Source organism: Neodiprion lecontei, chromosome 6 (assembly GCF_021901455.1).
Source record: "Neodiprion lecontei isolate iyNeoLeco1 chromosome 6, iyNeoLeco1.1, whole genome shotgun sequence".
NCBI lineage: Eukaryota > Metazoa > Arthropoda > Insecta > Hymenoptera > Diprionidae > Neodiprion > Neodiprion lecontei.
The window spans coordinates 28,777,334-28,797,744 of NC_060265.1; the positions used below are offsets into that span (position 1 = coordinate 28,777,334).

A 20,411-nucleotide genomic window follows, 5' to 3' on the forward strand; every position below is an offset into this window, starting at 1 on the left:
GCGAAGTAAATTAAAAAGATGAAAAAGAAAGCTAAGTGGAAGAAAATCGTCGAACGACAATGCGATTTCTCCGTTTCCGTGAAATGATATTTATCTCGTTTTTATACAAGCTCCTTGCGGCATGTGTGGCGAGAATGAGTTCATCGCCGACACTACCGTGGTTGACAAATTTATACACACAAGAATTAATTTCCACCGATACGTAGGATTCTTACATTCCCAATTAGTCGTTCACGCGAACCCGAGAGCAGAGAAAGTATAGGTACTCAAACGGCTCGTGAAGTCGAAGAAAAATTTATACGCAGTTATCGCTTCTTCCGGCAGAAGACGGCAGGAGGATTATTTAGTCCAGTTAAATCTCACCGCAATTGCGCAAAGCTATTCACAACTCCGACTTATCACGCTCCTCAGTTTTCTTTGTATTAAATAATCCCGTACGTCATAAAAGTGACAAATAACCCGAAGCAACTGCTTATCGTTCCAATTCCGATGAGTTCTTACCGCACGTCATTGTCTTCGGACGAATTCTCGTGATCAGCAAGACTGTCATGAGGAACTTGGGAAATGAGGCGTTGCAGCATAAAACCGCGACGATGATTTCAATGCCGCAGTATTGGCGCTTTGCAGCGTTGGAAGATTTTTACACGAGGTGAATTTGTCGCTCGATCAATTCGATAGCAGCCGGTCAATGAGTCCGTTCAATCACAGACTCGAATCGTTCGACGTCCCTGTTAATTGGCATTGAACAAGACGACGCTGGGTGCCTTGGAGCATAATGACGGAAGAAAAGTGACACGAAAAGTACGGAGTCGGTTTTGGGCCCGTGGCCCCACTTTCTGCCCCCGGTCAATTGATCACGAGGCTAAAATAATCCATGACTAATTCCCCGGCGGGGCGCTCCGGTGTAGCTAGTTTATAACTATTTCTATTTCAACGTTTTGTCATCTGGCCGTGTGGCTTCACCTGTCACATCGGTCGCCGTCGCCGGAGAGACGCGTTATCAGTGACGTCAGTCTTATTCCTTCCCGGTCTCTTATCTCAGAGAGAACCTCTCTCCGTTACTTTATCCTATCTGGCTCGTTTACACCGCAAGCTCTCGCTCACCAATGTCGCATTGCCAGAGCAGCGACCACATCTTCTTACACTTCCTCTTTTCTCGCATATTGTTGACGTTTTTTTCCTTATCTCTCCTTCTCTCTCTGCCTCTCCCTTAGCTTCTCTCGTTCCTTTGGAACACCGCTAATTGGATCACCGCATCGCGTAATTAGTCTTGGCATAGATTTCCTCTCTCGTTTTCCCAGCCGCTAGCGATCCCTAATTTGCGAGAGTGGCTGATCTTTTCTTACGCGTTTATAGCTCCTTCGGTGAAATTCAGAAAATCTGAAGCTTCGGTTTTCGTGTGACGGCTTAATTAGCCACGTAACATCGGCGCCGCGGGTGACGTCGCAGATTTATTGGATTCCTCGAGGGGTTTCGTTCTAAGTGGATGCTCGTAAGCCACACCGACGCTACCAGGTTAATTGTTTTTCACCAATATTGATCTAATCGTAAATTTTTCGGCAGATAACGCGTTACGCGTGTATCCAATTTCCATAACGCTGCGTACTACTGTCTACAGTGCCACAAAAAACACAGTTACACTTACATTAGTCATATCGTCGCTATTCAGAAGCAATCTCTGCCTGGCTTTTAGATTTGACACCGAACAACACTAAAATGGAAACAAATAAACGGTGTGTAGATAAATTAACGCCACTTTGAGCCCCGGGCGTGACCGCCAGGTTCAACCTTTAAGTGCATTTTTAACAATATTCTCTTTACTTTGTAATATCCGTTTATATACCAACGTATTTTCACTGTATGTACACGGTAACTAATCCACGTTGCAATAAATTGTGTAGCAACTTGAGCAAAAATTGCGATCCACGATGACTCGGTTCAAATTCGACGTGTCGCTTCAACGAGTCTAGCCATCACAAAATTATCTCTGACTGTATATATTCGGCCACTAGGACGACTCGAGTATCAGAGGAGAACCAACCAGTTGACATAAAAATCTTTGATCGTTCTGTGACCCGCATACGGTTCTTGGCTCTGGGATTATCGGATCGAAATCTCTCGCTCAGACATTGCAGCGAGAGAAATAGAGGGAAGGAAACAAAAAATAGTTGAGCAAGACAAAGTTTCCCCACTATCAATAATACCGAACAAACATCGGGCAAGGGAAATCACGGCGATTCTTGAGTCATGCGGATGAGAGAGCAGCGGCGGCTCGACGAAGAGCACAGCTGTAATCAATTCACCGGGTTTGAAACGCGACAATTATCAAGGTATCCAACAAGAGCGTGCAACATCGTGGCTGCGCCTCGACGGCGTGTTGTTCGTTGTTTAATAATACGTACCTGTAATGAAATTACGCTGCCCCCGGGGGTCCGGTATCCCCCCTCGCGAGGGCGGCGTGTGTGTGACGAGGCGGCGGCGCGAGGGGGAACGGGGGCGGAGGAGGGAGCGAGAAGAGAGGAAGCTGGAGGGAGAGAAGAGGACCCGATCGGTCGCTCCGAGTGAGTTGGCAGTGAGTTAAGCGAGTCTGGCGCGCGCCCGGCTCAGTCACCACGAGATCGTCTTGCCGAATGGTCAAGTCGCGCCTTTTCAAATCTGTATCACGTCACAGACGCGCCGGCACCGTGGCCTCCTTCAAAAAACGGAAGCGAAGGAGAAAGGATTTTTCTGAAATTTCAAAAATTTAAAGAACAAAGAACTACCGGAAATCGGCAAATATCGTGCCGAAATTTGGGCGAAAAATATAGACGAAAGATCGAGGGACGCGGTTCACCGATCTCTCGATCCTTGACGCCATATTTCGGTGAAAGGGGCGCGTTGAAATCGGCAATAAATCGAAAGAAAACCACCCGAAAGTGCGCTGGGAAATCGCGGCCGCGGTAAATGGTATCGGGAATCGGTTGGAGTTGAGTGAAAATCGCCACCTGAGGTGCAACGATCGATCGCCATTGGCGAAAAATGTGGACATTTCTGCTTCGCTGTTACGTGTCAATAACGTCGATCTGAGCACGGAAGCGGTTGATTTTGGTGTGATTTAAAAGAAAAAACTGAAACTTTTGCACGTACGTGGATGAGAGAAAGTAACGTAAATAATAGAGCGACCATCCCTCGTGGATCACCGAGCGCCCCAGTGGATGCGGCGGAGTCTAAACCACCCCAAGAGGATTAAGCGACGCTGAAAAAGCGACGCTCCTGCGACAGAAGGACCTGCGAGAGATGAGCTTCGCTTTGCTGGTGGCTGGAGCATACGCCCTTGCCACACTAAGGCGGTGTGTGTACATTGTTAAATCTTATCCTTAGCTAATTGCATAGTTTTAATAATAGGCGTGCCTTTCGTCGCTCCCCCTTGGTTTTGATTTCTCTAATTGCGCCGAATCGCTAATCGCCAGCGAATTTATAATTCGAGATATGACGGGATAAACGCGTGCGGTACAAGGTGTCGAAATGACAGGTGCAGGTATGATGGCGAGCGGTATCAACTCTGCCGCAGTTTCTTTTATACATCCGTGCTGAAATTCCTGCGATGAAAGTTATAGACGCCGCTGCAGGTATATAATAACGTATATAGATGTATGTGTATGTATACCACGCAGATTATACATTTATCATCTACGTAAAAAGTCAATAAAATCTCGAAGAAAGGTAGAAAAATGGTAGAATAAAACCGCGGGTCTCTTGGCTGTAGAATGTGCGTAGAACCGGGCAGCTCGAAAACGACACGATCCGCTTTTACCCGATAAACGATATACAATACACGTATAATCTTCTACGACGAAATTGTACGGGCCCTCCATGTAATAAATATTTATCGACATAATTTGGTTGCGTGTAACTAGCGCATGGCTGGGCCAGGGGCAACGGACCAATTAGTGGGGGGGAAAAGAACGACGCGTAATTTTACTACGACCTTTCGGTTTCTTAGTTACGCCGTGGAACCACCTGATTAGCAATTCGCACAGGTACCGGCAATCCCTGTAATTTGAAACCGGAATCTAGGGTCAACGCGGTTCCTCCGTGCCTACTCGGCCGCACCGCGTCCTGCGTCTCAAACTACTTTTCCTTCGAGTTACAAATTTACTCCTGTTTCTGTATTTTTTTTTGTTTTTCTTCGTTTTTTGTTATCATTTCATTGAGCCGGTCTTCTTCCACCCAACAGATCAACGGTGATACGCGAAACGTCATTGCCTCGTATCAGGCTGAAACGTCTATTTTTTTTATCGCAGCCCGATCACGATAAGCGTGATTCGTCATTGCTATAAGAGCGCATTACGGAACGACTCGTTACGTAAGTGTAAAAATTGTAACATTTTCAAGTACGCGTCGACGTTACTAATTTACGAAATCGGTAGTGAGGTACGCGCGCAACCGCGTCGAGTGATACGTAATGGTTAATTAACAACGGCCCGAACTTGTCTTTCCTTATCGATCGAGGTCGCGTTAACTATCTCTTCGCTGTACGATCTGATACTCTAGATAAGACGCGGGTACCTAACAGTTTTCCATACGCTTCACCGATTGGCCGTATTTTTACAACGAAATTTAGTAAACGAGTGACTAAGCCATAACTGAGTCAGTGTCGGTGTTTATTTGGCTTCGGTCTCGGAAGTAGCATAGGCGCCTAGAGAGGAATACTATCTCATCGTCCTCGTTGTTTATACTCGCAGCAAGCAACCTGCGGCGAACGATCGCGATGCGTGAAGAGTGAAACGTTCGTCACCTTTTCGACAACTTTGGGTCCACGCTTCGCTCGCCGATGGAATAATTTACGAAGGTATCGGATGAAAGCGAACGGGTCAATTACTAGTTTCGACGGAAGACGAAACGCGGGATCGATTCTCCGTCGACGATAAGACGGGCAGGGAACGGCGATAAATGATTGAATAAATTTCTGTCGGACCGATCGTTTGTGTGCGGAGGTACGACGAGGCGTGGGCGCGCATAAAACGACGGCAACACTCGAGGGGCTCTCCTCCGGTACCGTATGACAAATCACATGATTACTTAAAACAACGAAATATCGTCCGTGGTGTAAAGAGACGTATGTGGATGCGCGCGGACGAGTGCGGTGTGTGCCCGGAGTAAACGGGCGTGTTTGCTCGAGGCCCATCATCACGGAGGCCCTTTTCCTCACGGCGCAAGTCACAACACACTAGTAAAGTTACAAAGCAAAGGCAAACATATCCGAAGATGGGCCTTAACCAGTTTATCAAACAACCGGCCCGGCGTGCCGGCCTCCGGGGTCCGGGGCCCGGCCTAAAACCACCGCAGGACCAGGGCGTCCAGTCAGTCAGTCTCGCGCGCCGCAACGGCGGCTCGTATGTCGGGGTTAGCAAGGTGATCATCGCCTCCCGGGTGGGCATCCGCTCTCCATCTCGCCGGCCAAACCCTTGTTATACTCAACTTCGGAATCCGGGCTATTACAGGCACGCGCTTATGCAGGTGGTGCGCTCCCGGCTCTTGCGCTGCTTCTTCGAGCTCGACTTTTCGCCACGCGACCCTTCGCCGATCCCGTTTCGTCATGCGCGCCGCGTCGAAGGGCTAAGGGACAAGGCTTCGACGCCATTCGGGTTATCGAGTGTGAAACCCCAGACGGATGGAAGGACTTTTCTCCGAGTACCGATACCTGTCACATAAACTGCGCAAAAGGGTCTACCAAAGATTCGCATGTGTTACAGTGACTAATTCCACGGACACTTATGACCGTCGTTTCAATTGTACAACATAATTAATTCACTACAACTATAGGACGATGTTCTACACGGTATCGGATAAATCCTCATTCCACGTGCGAGTTCTTAGTCTACCCTTTTCTCAGTTTAACACGATGTAGTCCGACCGATTTTAGGCTCCGATTGATGTGTGACCCAATTTGGCCAACTTGGTTGTACAGAGTTCTTAAGCTACGCAATGTCGAGTCGCTCGTTTCTCAATTCCGGGGAACAAGATCATCTGGTTTTACGTAAGGAACAATCTTCACGAGACTGGGTCGCGGACCCATAAGTATCCCTCCATTTATCAATCGAGCATCTGTGCGCATGCAGGCACAGAAATAGACACGAGCTTTTTGTCGCGTCAGATTCCCGTTTTATCCCCGACTTGTCACATCGGCGAAGATTTAAAACCATGCCTACCGTTGGTTCTGTCTTTTTGCGCGTAACGGCCAGTCCGCGGCAACATCGAGTTCACCGCGGTGGATGATCGTTTTCTGAAGAATTCTTACAGCCTACTCGTAGAGAATATAATGCCACGATAATAGCTCCGCAGTGTGAATAAAACATCTCCCAGGGTCCACCGGAAATCCGTTCTCCTTGCCGAGATTTCAAGTCGCCATTTTGACTCCCCAAGTCCGAAGGAGACTCCGACAAGGGAGGAGGCCTTTCGGGTCTGTCTGGGCCTGTGCAATGACCGAGTTTGAGTTCATCGGGGTTCACGGAGCGGGAGAGCCACGTACGTGCGTGTGGGACAGGCGGGCCACTCCACCGTGAAATGAAAATATTATGCCACCGCATACTCGGAGGTCCCGATGCAGGTTGACAAGGGTGCCGTGGCCGTGCGTTCGGCGCGTCTGTGTGAGCGAGGCATCGCCGTGCCGACGATGATGAACCCGGAGGGTGCGGAGGGTGCGGAGGGCGCCGCTCTCCGAGAGTCAGGCGCAATCCGGTGAACACCAGCCGTGTAAAAGCACATCTACGTGTCGCCGCGGTAGTAAAGATTAAAGCTATGGGATCGTTAACGTAACACGAGTTGTCGTTAAAAAGCGAAAAAGGGAAAATAAAGGCCCCGAGAGGCGCCCCCTTCGTTTATTAATGCTACTTACATTATCGCTGGTTAAGACACGCGAGCGTTTATACGACCTTTCGAACGGCCGCTGCTCTTCGAAGATATTTTTGTTTTACCAGAAGCCAGATTCAAAAATTGATGATTGTTACATTGAACATAGTAATGAGAAAATTATTGTTTTTTTTTTTTTCTCCGTGTCAGTTGTTCGGATTATTTTGGAGCAGTAAAGGCAGTTTACACTCAAGGCTTGACGAATACATCAAACCTGACGAGTCTTCCTCGTCGAATTTTTTCACCGATCTTTCATCGCTTTCGTCTTACGATTGCAATACTTTGAGCATGACCACGCCGAGGAGAGTTTTAGATTTTTTTTTTCTTTTTTTCATAATTACCAACATGCTCCTGCGAATCGAGGGTCAGAAATACTTGCTGGTGGTACAGCAACGTCGACCGGAGCGGAGGGCAACTTTTTGCGACAATTTGTTAATCGGAGCTTTCAATGCGTACCTACTTGGTGCGCGCATACCAGGCGAACCGGGGAGGCGGCTGCACAAGCATGCGGGAAAACCGGGCCGTAAATAAATTCTGTTTCATAAATTTCTGTCAAGACTTGACGATCTCTCGCGGCTGTTCATCGTACCTTTTACATTTAACAAAGCGGTATTTGACGAGGAAGAAGAATCCACGCTGATCCGACGGTGCGCACACTCCGGCTTAATGGGCGGGAGCGCGAAAAAGATTCCGACGAATCGTCGACGTCGAGACGGAGGCGTGAGACGCCGTCCGGGTCGGTGCCGATATTAGTGATTAGACCACCGGGACCGCGAGGTCGGGTATCGAATGTCGTTCGCCGAAAGGAGCGGGAGATCTTAGGGGGCGCGTTCGAGGTATACCGATAAGTAGACAGAGACGTAATCGGTTTCGTCAACGTCGTCGGAGGTCCGTTGCGCAGGCGACGAGACGCTGACGAGGCGCTGAGTCCTCCGCCATTGGGAGAAGCAATGTTTAAATTACGAGGACCGGAGCGAGCGGCTTTACGACCTCTGGCCAACGGCGTCGTCGCAATCAACCCGAGATACCGTCCCTGTCATCGATTTCCGGTCGCGATATTGCGCGCCCCGCGCCGCGGAAGCGCCCAACTGCAATTACTGAAACGGCCGAGCGTCGGACAAATCGATGGGCGTGTTCGAGCTCTCGATTATTATACCTGCGTATACAGACCCCGTTGAGCTGTGAGAAATCGGCAGTCATCCGTGACTCTGTGCTGGAGTTGCGAAAAATTGCAATGGCTAAACGCTTTCAGCTGTGAGGCTACCGTCCCGGTCGTAAAGTCGAGAGGCTGCGGTCGCTCGCCAACGGCTCCTAGAATCGAACGTGACGCTGATGGCACGGCAACCGTTGCGCCAGCCACGGTGCGAAATGACCGTCGAGGGTCAACTATTTACCTGGTTTTTTTTTTTTTTTTTTGTTTTTTTTCATTACCATTTTTTCTGGGTTCGAAAGTACCGCAGGGAATTGCTCCGCAAGAATACCGAGACGACAGTCGAAGATTTCCGGTCCCCGTTTCGGTTTTTGTAAACACACCGCGGCGTCCGGAGATTAGGTGGAATCGGAGGCAAATATACTGTAACATGAGGCAATTGCCGCGCGTGTTTTCGAAATTTGTACATATATATTGGGTGTATGTACCTACTCGGAGGTATGCCCACTTATTACCCACGTGTACGGCTAACATTGGGTATAAATTATGCATCGTACATATTGGTGGAGAGCCGAAAGCAGGATCGACCGTCGGCGGAATAGTTGGTTACAAGAGATCGGCGCGCGCTTATTTCGTTTGGTTTGTTGATAGAGTGCCGGTAAATATATGTGTCAGTACGGTAATGATATTTGCACCGAACCGGGCGGCGTAGTCGTTACTCGGCGTTGTTCGCGGTGCAGCGGCGTCGGCTGTCACCTCTGGAAATAAATGATACGTGACGTCAGCTCCTGACATCACTGATCCATATCTTCGTTCTTGACACCGCGCGCTCTGGCTGAGCGATTCGATCCTCGGCACGTACTCGTAGTCAGCAGGTTGTCCGACCACCGACGATCTCAAGGGAGTCCAGGTGAAGAGAGAGGCTATCCAGCGACGCGAGAGGAGGACCAGCAACCAGCCCACGGTCCGCGATGTGGGCGTGGGGAGTCCCGGTGCGGTACCAGACGACGTGAAAATCTGCACGCAACACGCGTGCGAAACCTGTGTGGAGCGGGACGACCCATTGTGCACGTGCTCCTCGCCTCCTCGAGGCTCTCACGCGGATTACCAACTTGACGAAGTGAAAAAGCCTAGCCACGGGGTTCAGGAGACGGGGTTGTCCTCTTCTGGCTCCTACAAATTTCTCGGTGCTGTTCCAAACGTTGTGCAACGTTCGGTTCGACGGCATGTGGAGAAAGCGCTTCAGAGTCCAGGTGTCGCGATACGCGCTGACGCGGCCCACCATTTTCTTCGTCTTCTTCATCTTCTTGGACGACCTGCAGCGGTGAACCGCAAACCGCGACGAAGCTCATCTCGCTTTATGGAATTAAGAGAGACACCCTCTCTCGAGGTTGCAGTTCTCAACTGAACCCGGCGTCGAAGGCGAGTCTTTTTCGAAGGCCCTAGAAAATACACTCAATTGCGCAACGCACCCACGCCTCCATCTCACAATGCGATTCCTCCGCCCTCGCGCTTCGAATAGGAAGTAGGCTGCCCGCCGGGGACTAGAATTTATTGTGCAATTTACCACTCGTTCGTTTCGCGTTGCATCTTAGCTGCAGTGCAGGACACGCGATCATTCGCCGTCGCAAATCACCTCCTCGAAAACCCTTTTTCTCCGTTTCTCGATTCTCATCCACCGTGGATAATCCTCGTACGGATTCGCGACAGGGCGCGTAATTCGGTACGGTGCCACGGGCGATAATTACCTTCGGCGATTGATCCGTCGAACGATTCGACACGTCCGTGGCGTCGGTTTGGCCCTTTAAGCTTGAACCTCGAACGAGGTCCCCGCAACAAGAACAACACTGTGCCAAAAATGCGATCCGACTTTAAAAATTCGTTCACCCTGAGCTGCCCAAGTTCAGGGTTGCTCGATTTGACAGCTTGTACAGTATACCTAAGACTAAAATTCTCGCCCCTCTAATCCCGGTCGGACTGATCCTCGAACGCCTTTTCTTCTTCCGTTTCAGATTCCGTGGCGCAAACGGCCACTCTAACGACCTTCGCGTTGTTCCTGACCTCGAGCCTGACGCCACTTTCGGCAGCCCCAGCAGGCCTCGGCCACGCTGAGATGCGGGAGGAGCCCTGGATCCACTCCTGTGGTGCACCGGTCACCGACAGTCCGAACCAAAGACACAACCTCTACCGGACCCTGAAGCGGGTCCACACGCAGTTCAAAGTGGCCTGGGACTACTTCCACGCGAAGAACGACATCGCGCAGATATACTCGAAGGTGAGTGCTGCGTTGGAAGGAATTACCTCGCGAACGCGACACGAGGCTTCGTGCGCAGTGTTCCGTTGTCGAGGATATAGGGTGTCCGCATCATGCGGAGCGAGATAGCGCGTTGACACAGCTCAATTCCGCCTCGCCGAGGCTACTAAATGACAGCAATTATTGTTTTGTCTACGGCCGGCCCCAACCGGCGTAGAGCCGTATTTTGTTCAGGCCTTTTTATCATTCCTGAGCTCGTGGAGCGCGCACAAACTCGTCGGTTCGGGCCCGATGAATGCAGCCTCAGGCTCTTCTCTGCGAGTCTTGACTACAACCGCGGTATTTTGTTCCTCGTTGCAGGTGACCAAAGAATTGAAGACCCAGTATAGCCTCCCCTGGCTACCGAAGGGACAGCTTGAATGGTATCACAAGGAGGCCTGGTGCCTCGAGAAGGCGAAGAAGGCTCAGATCGCGCTCCCCAAACTGCACGACACCCTTCAGAGATTCGCCATCACCTTTTATCACCTCAAGTCCTTCGAGCTGGACTCCCATTTCAACACAAACGCCAGGGGGAAGAGAAACAAAATCATCGAGGCCATGTACCACAATATTATCAGAGTAAGTAACGGCGACAACTTCTTTGCTTTGTTCCCGAAAGGTCCTTTTCTCCAACAGGAAAATGGGCGCCCGCTTCCCAGCCGATCGGCGCTTCTGACAAATGCTTTTCACCGAATTACAGATGCTCTGCGAAGTGGAGACGGCGATAGTCATCCTTGGTATCGAGTTGCCGTCCTCCTACGAGGCGGCGATAGTCACCGAGAGTCCGGACTGGACGGAGAAGGGCGACTTCACGCGAATGCTGGTGCAAGACAGCGGCGTGATCCAACTTTACAAGGGGTTCCTGAGGGATTGGATGGTGGCGTTCTGGAACCTGGCTGCAACGCTGAAGGACACGAAAGTCTGTGATCCGTTGAACCCTCCACCCCTGGAAACAATCAGGAGGAGGAATAAACAGGGGAAGAAGGGGAAGAACGTCAGGGTGCAGAAGTCGGGTCGTCGGAACAAACGTCCCGGTCAAGGCCGAGGGCAGAGAAGGGGTTCCCGGAGGAAGTTGACCGGGAACAAACAGAGGAAAACTGAGTAAATTTTCCTCCTCCCGCTTCTTCTTCTTCCTTATCCTCGTCCTGTTCTTCGCCTTTTTATTTTTCTCGTTCTTCTTACAAGACACCTCGCTAAGTACGTGACGACACGAATTCGTGCGAGGAAATTTAATTCTGGCGGGAAGATGGACGTGTTAAAATATTTTCGTTCGCGGAACAATTATGATCGTAAATTATTCTCACCGCGATATAAGACTACGAATTTCACTTATTTTCGCCAATTATTTATTTCATTTTAACTTATAACCGATCATTTTATGATAAAATTATCACAACTAGCTTAACGATTTTCAATCCTCAGTCCTGACCAGAAGGGAGTTACTCTTCTACCTCTTTTTTCTTTTTATTCCTTCGAAACGTTGTTTTCAAAAGAATAGAAACGAAAACGAAGAAAACAAAGAAAAAAATAAACAAAAACCCCAGGACTAGAGACCAGTATTACGAGATCTACTTCAAAGTGAAACAGTATTAATGTACTTATTGAATGACAATTAGTACGGTAAATAATATAGTAATGATATTAATGGTTCCAGACATTTCAGTCGGCGAATTTGAATACATCTTCAAAAATATAGGCAGATTTATCAATAATAGCATTAAAAGTGACGTGCCAATTATCAACTAGGTGTAAGATTAAATATTGATTTAGTAATCTGTCCTAAATTCGTCATGACTTGTGCTGTAACGCGGTTTCTGCGTTACCGGTAAAAAAAAAATTTTCTATTTTGCTGAATTCTCATTTATAGAGCGTAGATTGATATCGTTGTATATATTTTAGATTGTAAAACTATTTATTCAAGCCCTAGCTTTAAACTAAGCGATGCTTAAATTAGTAAGCTGTGATATCAGAACGTACGTGAACGTACAAAGTTCCTACGTTTTATACGTATATAGAAAATGTCAATAACACTGTAATGTAATTATTCATGTTTCTCGTCGTTCATCTGAACAGAAATTGAAAACTTCTGTTTCATCATTTTTCCAATCACCAAGGACACAAATCTCAACTCGTTCAATGCATTACAATATATTCTAAATAGACACTTAATTATTCACCTAAATCGGTACTTACTCACCGAAGCCTTTTAAATACCAAACTAAGCGTACAATTCCTTATTATTTGTTTAAATTAATCGAAAGCAAATTTATTGCTACTGCAAAGATAAAAGTGCAATTTAGAAAAAGAATTTAGATATTCAAATTCGACAGATGTAAACCGCTAGATTTGTTTTTAAAAAATAGTGACTTTAGGCCTTAGAAAAGTCTCACAATTGTGCCTTAACGAACGTCCGACAAAACAAATGGATCTATCAACCTAGGATAAAAATTATGTATACGCTCAAAAGTCGTTAAGCAGTTAGAGATATTTTCATACACCCCCTCAATGTACGTGTAATATACATAAATTTCCAATGTATACATAATAATACTTTGCGTAATTCGTAATGTACTTATAGCAATTACTATTGTAACAATATTTCTTCGTACATAATATTTTATAAATCTAGAACCACTTTAATCGCTACCGACTTGATGTACTATATAAGTATTTATACGAATTATTATTCTAACTATTATTATTATTTTAAATTTTTTACAATACCAAGTATTTCGTCAGATATATTTATTGGGCCTGAAAACTTACGTAACACATACGTCTATAATTATTACTTATTTATTATGCATATATCACGTTACCATCGCATATATTTATTTTCATTCCTTTACATTATTATACAATGATTTTTTATCATATTTTTCTTCGATTGCATTTTGTATAATAAATTTGATGTTTTGTATGAATTTCTTTTTTTTTTATGGTTTCTTTTTTTGGTTTCTTTTTTTTTTTTATATTTTTCTACCGGATCAAACAAATTATCAACACTTTCCCCACTCTTCCGGATTGAGTTATCGACACCGGATCATCGCATCGACACTCCCATCGATTAAATGAGCTACCAATTATTGTCAAGGAACGTTATCTTAGGCCCGGTTATTCAAAACTCAAGATTATCTTTGATCAAGTAATGCTACAAAGATGGGCGACGTTATCAGCTTTCGTAAGAAATACCTATACTGGGTCCAGCTCACTTCTTCGTTGGGTCAAAGATAATCATCAGCGGTGAAAGTTATGTCGGGCAACGTGTCTTGTCCCATGTATTTCCCAGTGAACAGTATTATTCATTACAATAACTCGTCACAGCTGTCAATCAATGTAAAAACGAATCACAAGCAGTTAATACGTATGTGAGGGGCGTTGACGGCATGAATAAATATCACAACTTAAAATTGATCGGATTATATCAAGATGTTAATTGAGCAAAGAAATATTTGTAAAGCTGAGCATACGTATGCAATTGGACACATGTTCCGGACTCATCGTCTGTCGTATTACGGGAATGGAAACGATTACACACATGCTAATCGAGAAAATGTCGCGGCGATATTTTGTGATTTATCAAACGTATTCAGGAATTTTTAACGTAATACGTACTTCATGAGAAAGAAAATGGTGATTTTCCATAAACCTTGATCGCAGAATTTTCAAGTACCAGAATTCTAAGATCCTCGGATATTCGTATTTTTTAAACTTGAAATCATTTCATTTTTTCATCTGAGGATCCTCAAGTGCCTGGCACAGTCTCGACTGATATAACTGAAATGTGCGGTAATAATGAGATAAAGCTCTTTTACTCCAATTTTTCATTTTCAGTCCTACTTTCATTTCAAAATTTCTGACGTTCCCTGAAAAAAAGGATTGCGCTTGATTTGCGAAAAATATTGTTTTATAATCGCAATTTGCAAAAGTAACCGGCTAATAATTCATACGCATCATTTGCAAATAGGAAAGGATTAGATGTAATCGAAAAGTACTTTTGAATCATCGTTCTATTGAAAAAGAAATTATCCAGTCACTTGGAGCAAGGGGAATCCTACGATGATCGTCATGGTGTACAGTTTATAATACGGAGGAAGATAAAACAAACACTTGAGATCGTTAGTGTAATTTTTCGGGCCGTGACAGGAATCAGCGTACGTGATCCACATGTAGCACGGCATCTTACATCTATAAATGGAACGTAAGTTTATCATACGCGAGCCGGCTCACTACGGAACGTGGAAATCGGAGTTATAAACAAACGTGCAGACGTTCATTCACAAGTTTTTGCGAATATTGCGTTGGCTTCGGGGATCATTCTACGTCATTGAACGAGATTCCATGCGCGTGACGCTTTCACCGAAGACAGGCTGAAATAATATTGACCCGATCACCGCTAGCTATTTGGCTATCGATGTACCTTAATGATAATGACTATCGGCTTTAATTCGAAATTAGCGTACTTGTTACATCGCGTCGATGGCATTTCCAGAAACAGAGGCTGAATAATTGCGGTTTTCTCATTTTCCTCTACTGCATAATCAGCTTTTGTGCTCTTACTGCAAGCGAGCATCATTTGCCACTCAATTTTGTCGGAAAATCCCAACCATATTGTCGTTTAACTCGGATAAGTTCAGAGAACGATCTGCTCAGTACAGATTACAGATGCAGATTTATCCTTTGCGAAGAGTTCCAAGCGGAATGACGACAAATTGTGACAAAATTTTACGAGTATCTGGCAAATTCTCCGCGTCATAACTATGTAATAACTTGAGAGGAGTTTCGAGAACCGCGATGATTCCTCGGAAACATAAGATTCATTCTCTTTGCAATCTCTCTTCTCAATCCTTACCCGTGCACCAGGATATCCGCTACAACGGTACCTAATAGAACGTAACTAATGTGTTTCAGTGACAAAAAACACGCGAGTGAAAATTCCTCCGACCTTGGCCCAGAGTAAGAGGATGTACCAACGAGATGGGCTGCTTCACCGTTAGTTAGACTTTGGATCGTGAGAGGGGAGCCGGTGCATCATCGTTTTCCCTTTCCTCTTACGCGAATGGACGAAAGTCAGTAAAGGTGAACTTGCTATTTGAATCACGGGGAATTCATGGCCTTGGGGGGGGGGGAGGGGTGACGATAATTATTATAATAACGACTACTCCGTAAATATTGCATCCCTTTACCGAATTTTACCGCATACCTGGACACGTCACCTGATCACGATGCGATTGCATAAGCCACACGTGCCCATTGACTCACCTGGGGCAGTATATTAAATGAACTTTCATCCGAATACCTACAGCCCCCATTCTGAGAATCATCGTGACGTAGAAAATTCGTTACGGGATTTGAAGAGGATCCCCGGTCCGGAAGGACCGGCAATATTTTTCCGCCTTCGTCATAGAGCTCCGAGGCAAGACTCGAGCAACTACGCTTGCACGATGTTTACGTTATACGGTGTCCCAGGAATTGGAAAAAAAGTTGGAACTATCATCCCGATCGACTATATAAGGAGCACGCCTCGAGTTTTGGATATCAGTCAACAATCGTCCATCCACGGGACAAGCCACTCGACAAAGATCCCAAATCGAAGACTACGAAAACTCAGTTCACAGTCATGCTCGGCAAATGCTCAGCACTACTCGTCCTGCTATCAGTCATCGCCGTGGCTCACGGTGCACCCAGGAAGCACAGAAGGTCTACCCTTCCTCCTTGGCACCACCCCTGTGGAGAAAACTACTACACGACGACCGAAGAGAACATGGTCGATGACTGCGAAACGGGCTGGAAGAGCGGACTACAGCTCCCGACTTCAAGTAACGCTGTTGCCCTGGATAACTACATCAAGTCAAAGTACGAGGAGCTCTATTCGCAAGTCAGCAACCTTCCGGAACACCAGTACAAACAGAATTGGGTGCCTGGCAAAAAGGACATCAAGATCGTCATGGATCTGGTGAACGCCGACCCTAAAATGGTGAGTCTATCTATGGCGAAATTTTTTAACTTGAGCATTTGACCCACCACAGCTGTCCACTTAGTGCTTTAAAGCTCAAGTATCAGGAGTTGAGAGGAATGCGACCGGCGGGAATGGCGTGTGCACAATGTATCCCCGATTAACTCTGAATGTTACAAAATATATTAATGAGCCAGTAATTATTATAAAGTATCGGGAAAACAGAAGCACAGCTGGGTTGATGCAGCCACGTGTTGAGATCGAGTGACTCCGCTCATGTTCGCCTGATTGTCGGCCAGCATTATCGCTATTGCCGTCACTCCGCGTGCCGATAAAGAGCCGCGGCTCCAGTATCTCTCTCCAAAGTGCGTCGACGGTCGGCTCGTTAACAAAAATTCTTTTTCAATTCGCTTCCAGGTCGCCGAGCACCTCCCAAAGCTCCACACTGACCTACAGAAGTTCGCCGTCGCTTTCGAGGAGCTCATCGAGGACGAGACGAGGCAAGACGTGCACAACGCACTCGTGGAAACGCGAGATAAACTGATGATGGACCTCTGCGAGGTCGAGGTCTCCTTGACGTCCATGTGTCTTAAGGTCCCGGAGCGCGTCAGCGAGAACATCATGACCGGTACCGACAAGGACCCGGAGGGTGAAACCAAGCGGTTGGTCCGAGACTGGGGCATCCTCTTCAGATACAGGGAGTACCTCTCGACGTGGGGGAAGATCTTGCACTACTGATTCGGTTCCACTTCTCGCTCGTCGTTTCGCTCCGGAAGTTCTTTGGCGGAGGAGGAATGCCTTGTGAACCAGGGGAACACGAGCTGGCGGGTGCGGACGTGCGGCGGGTGCCATCCTGATCCTCTGATCCTCCAATCGTCGCTGTAGAAAAACCGCAGTTCCGAGTTGCAACACCAACCGAGACGACGTAGCTGCGCGATGAATCACAAGGTGATGCAAAAGTCATTAAGATTAAAACTTCTCCGGGTGGTATAGCATAGAGACTATGAGTTACTGCTCAGACAAGACGAGGTGCGAATGAAGAACTAATCGATACTGGAAATACCCAGAGTACTTGGGTGTCGAAATTAACAGTGTTGGACAAAATGTGATTGGAGATGGAAGGTTGACGCCACTGGACTAGGCAGGACCTTTTCATCCCAGCTTTTTTTAAGTTATTCTATTTATCATGCCTATTTATTTAATCATTCATTCATCTTTGTGACACCGGATCGCGTGCCTTAGAAAATTATGTATTTGACGACGACGATTTCAACGGTAATTCACAATTCGGTCTCATCAAACAATCTATTTATCGATTCGCCATCAGTATTATATTTATGGCCATTTATACACTAGACTTGACAGTATTTTAAATTATTCATATTATTTATAGTGTGCATGCTCGTGTGGGTGTTTTGCGTTCACGTAGTGGACGCTGAAATGATATTACTAGATTAATAATTTATTCTATTTTTTTACAAAATTTCCAAATAAATAAACGTGATTCAAAATCAATTATCGTTCGAGTATTCGTTATTAAAACAACAATGATCCTGCTCCAAAACTTCTAATAAATAAGTGTCAAGATCCTAAATAGACGCATTAAACCATAACCGAAGCCATACGAACATGTTATATTTGTATAATAATTAAGATTATGTGACCAGTATTAGCGACAACAAATTATTCTCAACCAGCAAGTAGAGAACAACCAAGCAATTACTACCCAATGGTAACAGGTGGTAACAGGTTCAGTACGACGAGTTTGGTCACCGACTCTGATACCGATTGGAGGTTTCGATGGGATCTTTGAACGTGAAAGGTAACGGCCTTACCCAGCTCATGGTAACAATACGGAGCCGCAGTAGCGACCGCTCGAACCGTACCGGCAGTAGTCGTCAGCGAGCGCTGGTACTATGAAGGTGGGAGAGTCGTGACGCTTGGTTAACAAGTTGTCTCGACTAATGATAAGCCATAGTGAGAGTGTTACGTAAAGAGGCATGTTAAGCGACCATCAATAACCGCGGGAAACTTGTTTTAACTAGAAACATGAAGTCGGGTCAATTGAGCTTAGCGGTAAGTACCTCTTGATTAGCAAATACTGTTTCAGTTCCTTGTTCAAGAAGTCACACGCGTTAATATTGCCTATAAATTGCATATTATACACCATTTCGCGTTTTAGAGGTCAGAGATCAAGTGAGAAAATCAGCTATCGTTACGCAAAATACGCAGTCCGGGACCTTCCTCAGGAGGTTGAAAATGAGTCTTGTTACTAAAACTACGCTGTATTCTCGCTTTCACATAATCATATTCACCGCAATTCACAGGTAAACACTCATCGGTATCATGTTCCCACGTTTGCGCAAATCATGGAGAATTCGTGATCGCTTCCTTCATGTCGGAGGCGCAAAGTAAACGTCAGCGTGAGCGAAGAATAAAAAAAATGCCATTCAGATCAGACCAGACATCTCAGTGTCTGCGTGCCATTAGGCGTGGGTCAGAAATGTTTGAGCTTAAACTTTTGAATAGAGCGAGGAAGTTGGGCGGGTGTTGAATGGACGGGAACAAAGATTTGCGGCTCTGTGGCGAGCTAATAAATTTGTTTTGCTCCATTTAAGCAGCTCGTGTAGGATCAGTCGTGCGTTTTCTTTTCTAGTCTGTCAAAGTAAATCGTCACAGTCTTACTTTATAATTAACCTTCCTTCACCGCTGACCCAATCCATATTCTATGCGTATAACTAGCTCCGATTAATTACAGTCCGGTTTCCAACGACAACAATACTCCATCCACCATGTGTAGGTATAACATTTTTTCACTCTCCATTTCATTTCTGTTCTCAAGTGCGGCACGTGTGTCGCAGCCTTATTTAGTCCCACGTACCTACACCTGGTCCAGGTTAATTTACGTCCAGTATTATTCTACGTGAACGCTAACGAGACCCCGAAGTAAGCTGCAAACCACGCATCTCATAGGATCAAGGTATATCGTAATAATACTCGCCATTGGCAAGGAACGCTTTTTTAAAAAAATAAAAATAAAAAAAGAAACTAACAGTGATCTCGTGCGAGAAGTTGCGACAAAATACGCTAAAAACGTGAACTTTCGCTCGTGAGTGTGGTTAAAAAGAAAAACATTATCTAATAGGCACATATTTATTCATCAGCCTACTTGGTGTACGTCGCACGGCTGCTAAAACGGCTTCTGGCCTTTGACTCCCGACGCGGAACATCGGGCGGTAATATTTTATTGCGGGGGCGAGGGAATGTGGTCTTGACATGTAACACACCGGCAAAGCAGTACGTCATGGCCAGGCATGCATGAGCATAGAACGCAGCACACATGACAAGGATGGCGTGTACAGCGGTTAGTTATACATAATAAGAAAGCGCCTTCGTCGGAGATCATCCGCGTATAATTTCTATCACTTTCTTCTCGGGGCCCGACCGCCGACCTCGGGCCACAATAACTCACTGTCGAAGACACGGAATATCAACGGCTTAGCCGCGATGTCCAGTAATTATGTTCGGCAGTTCCGACGCCGTGGGATCTGTCGGAATGGAAGGCAAGTCGAAACAATCCGTGGATAGCCTCGGGACTGGTCGTACTCCGGAGTCGGAACACCTTCTGCAATGTTGGCACACTTCATTGTTGGTCCTGGCTGACAGTGAGCTGCAGCTAGCACATTGCTATTGTGCCGGTGATCTCCTGGCATTCAAATGCCAGCTCTTTGTTTGTCGGTAGGTATACATATACCTATGCTGCTGAAACCGTATGCCAGTTCTGTGGGAGGCTCATGCAGACCTTCCTACCTATGCTGTCTGAGCATGGGAGTCTCAGCTGGACTCTATACTTATCCCCGCACACCTTGTACCTAGCCATCACCCATCAAGATGATCAAACGCTGGCCACAAATTTCATTGCAGAATGGAAAGGATCGTTGGGACAGAAGCTGCAGCATCGGAGAAGAGGGGATCGGATTTCGGGATCAATACGACTCCTGAGTTAATCGTTTACCTGACATTCCAATCAGAATGCAAAATACGGATGAAATGTTGCCAGCTCGATCCTTCGGGTACCAAGGGAACCGCACCCACCTCAATCTTCCCAGTGCGCGAGTAAA

The 20,411-nt window shown here is 46.4% G+C and overlaps 2 protein-coding genes across 2 annotated transcripts; both read left to right on the forward strand.

Annotated features, from left to right (window-relative positions):
• The first annotated feature begins 2,616 nt into the window (after positions 1–2,616).
• On the forward strand, positions 2,617–13,216 carry LOC107217868. Its single transcript, XM_015655553.2, has 4 exons — positions 2,617–3,331; positions 10,054–10,316; positions 10,656–10,913; positions 11,035–13,216. The coding sequence occupies exons 1-4, from the start codon at positions 3,277–3,279 to the stop codon at positions 11,437–11,439; spliced, it is 981 nt and encodes a 326-aa protein (XP_015511039.1). The 5' UTR covers positions 2,617–3,276; the 3' UTR covers positions 11,440–13,216.
• Positions 13,217–15,899: 2,683 nt separating this feature from the next.
• Positions 15,900–17,695, forward strand: LOC107217878. Its single transcript, XM_015655563.2, has 2 exons — positions 15,900–16,311; positions 16,708–17,695. Exons 1-2 carry the CDS (start codon positions 15,955–15,957, stop codon positions 17,026–17,028), a joined length of 678 nt encoding a protein of 225 aa, XP_015511049.2. The 5' UTR covers positions 15,900–15,954; the 3' UTR covers positions 17,029–17,695.
• Positions 17,696–20,411: the final 2,716 nt, after the last annotated feature.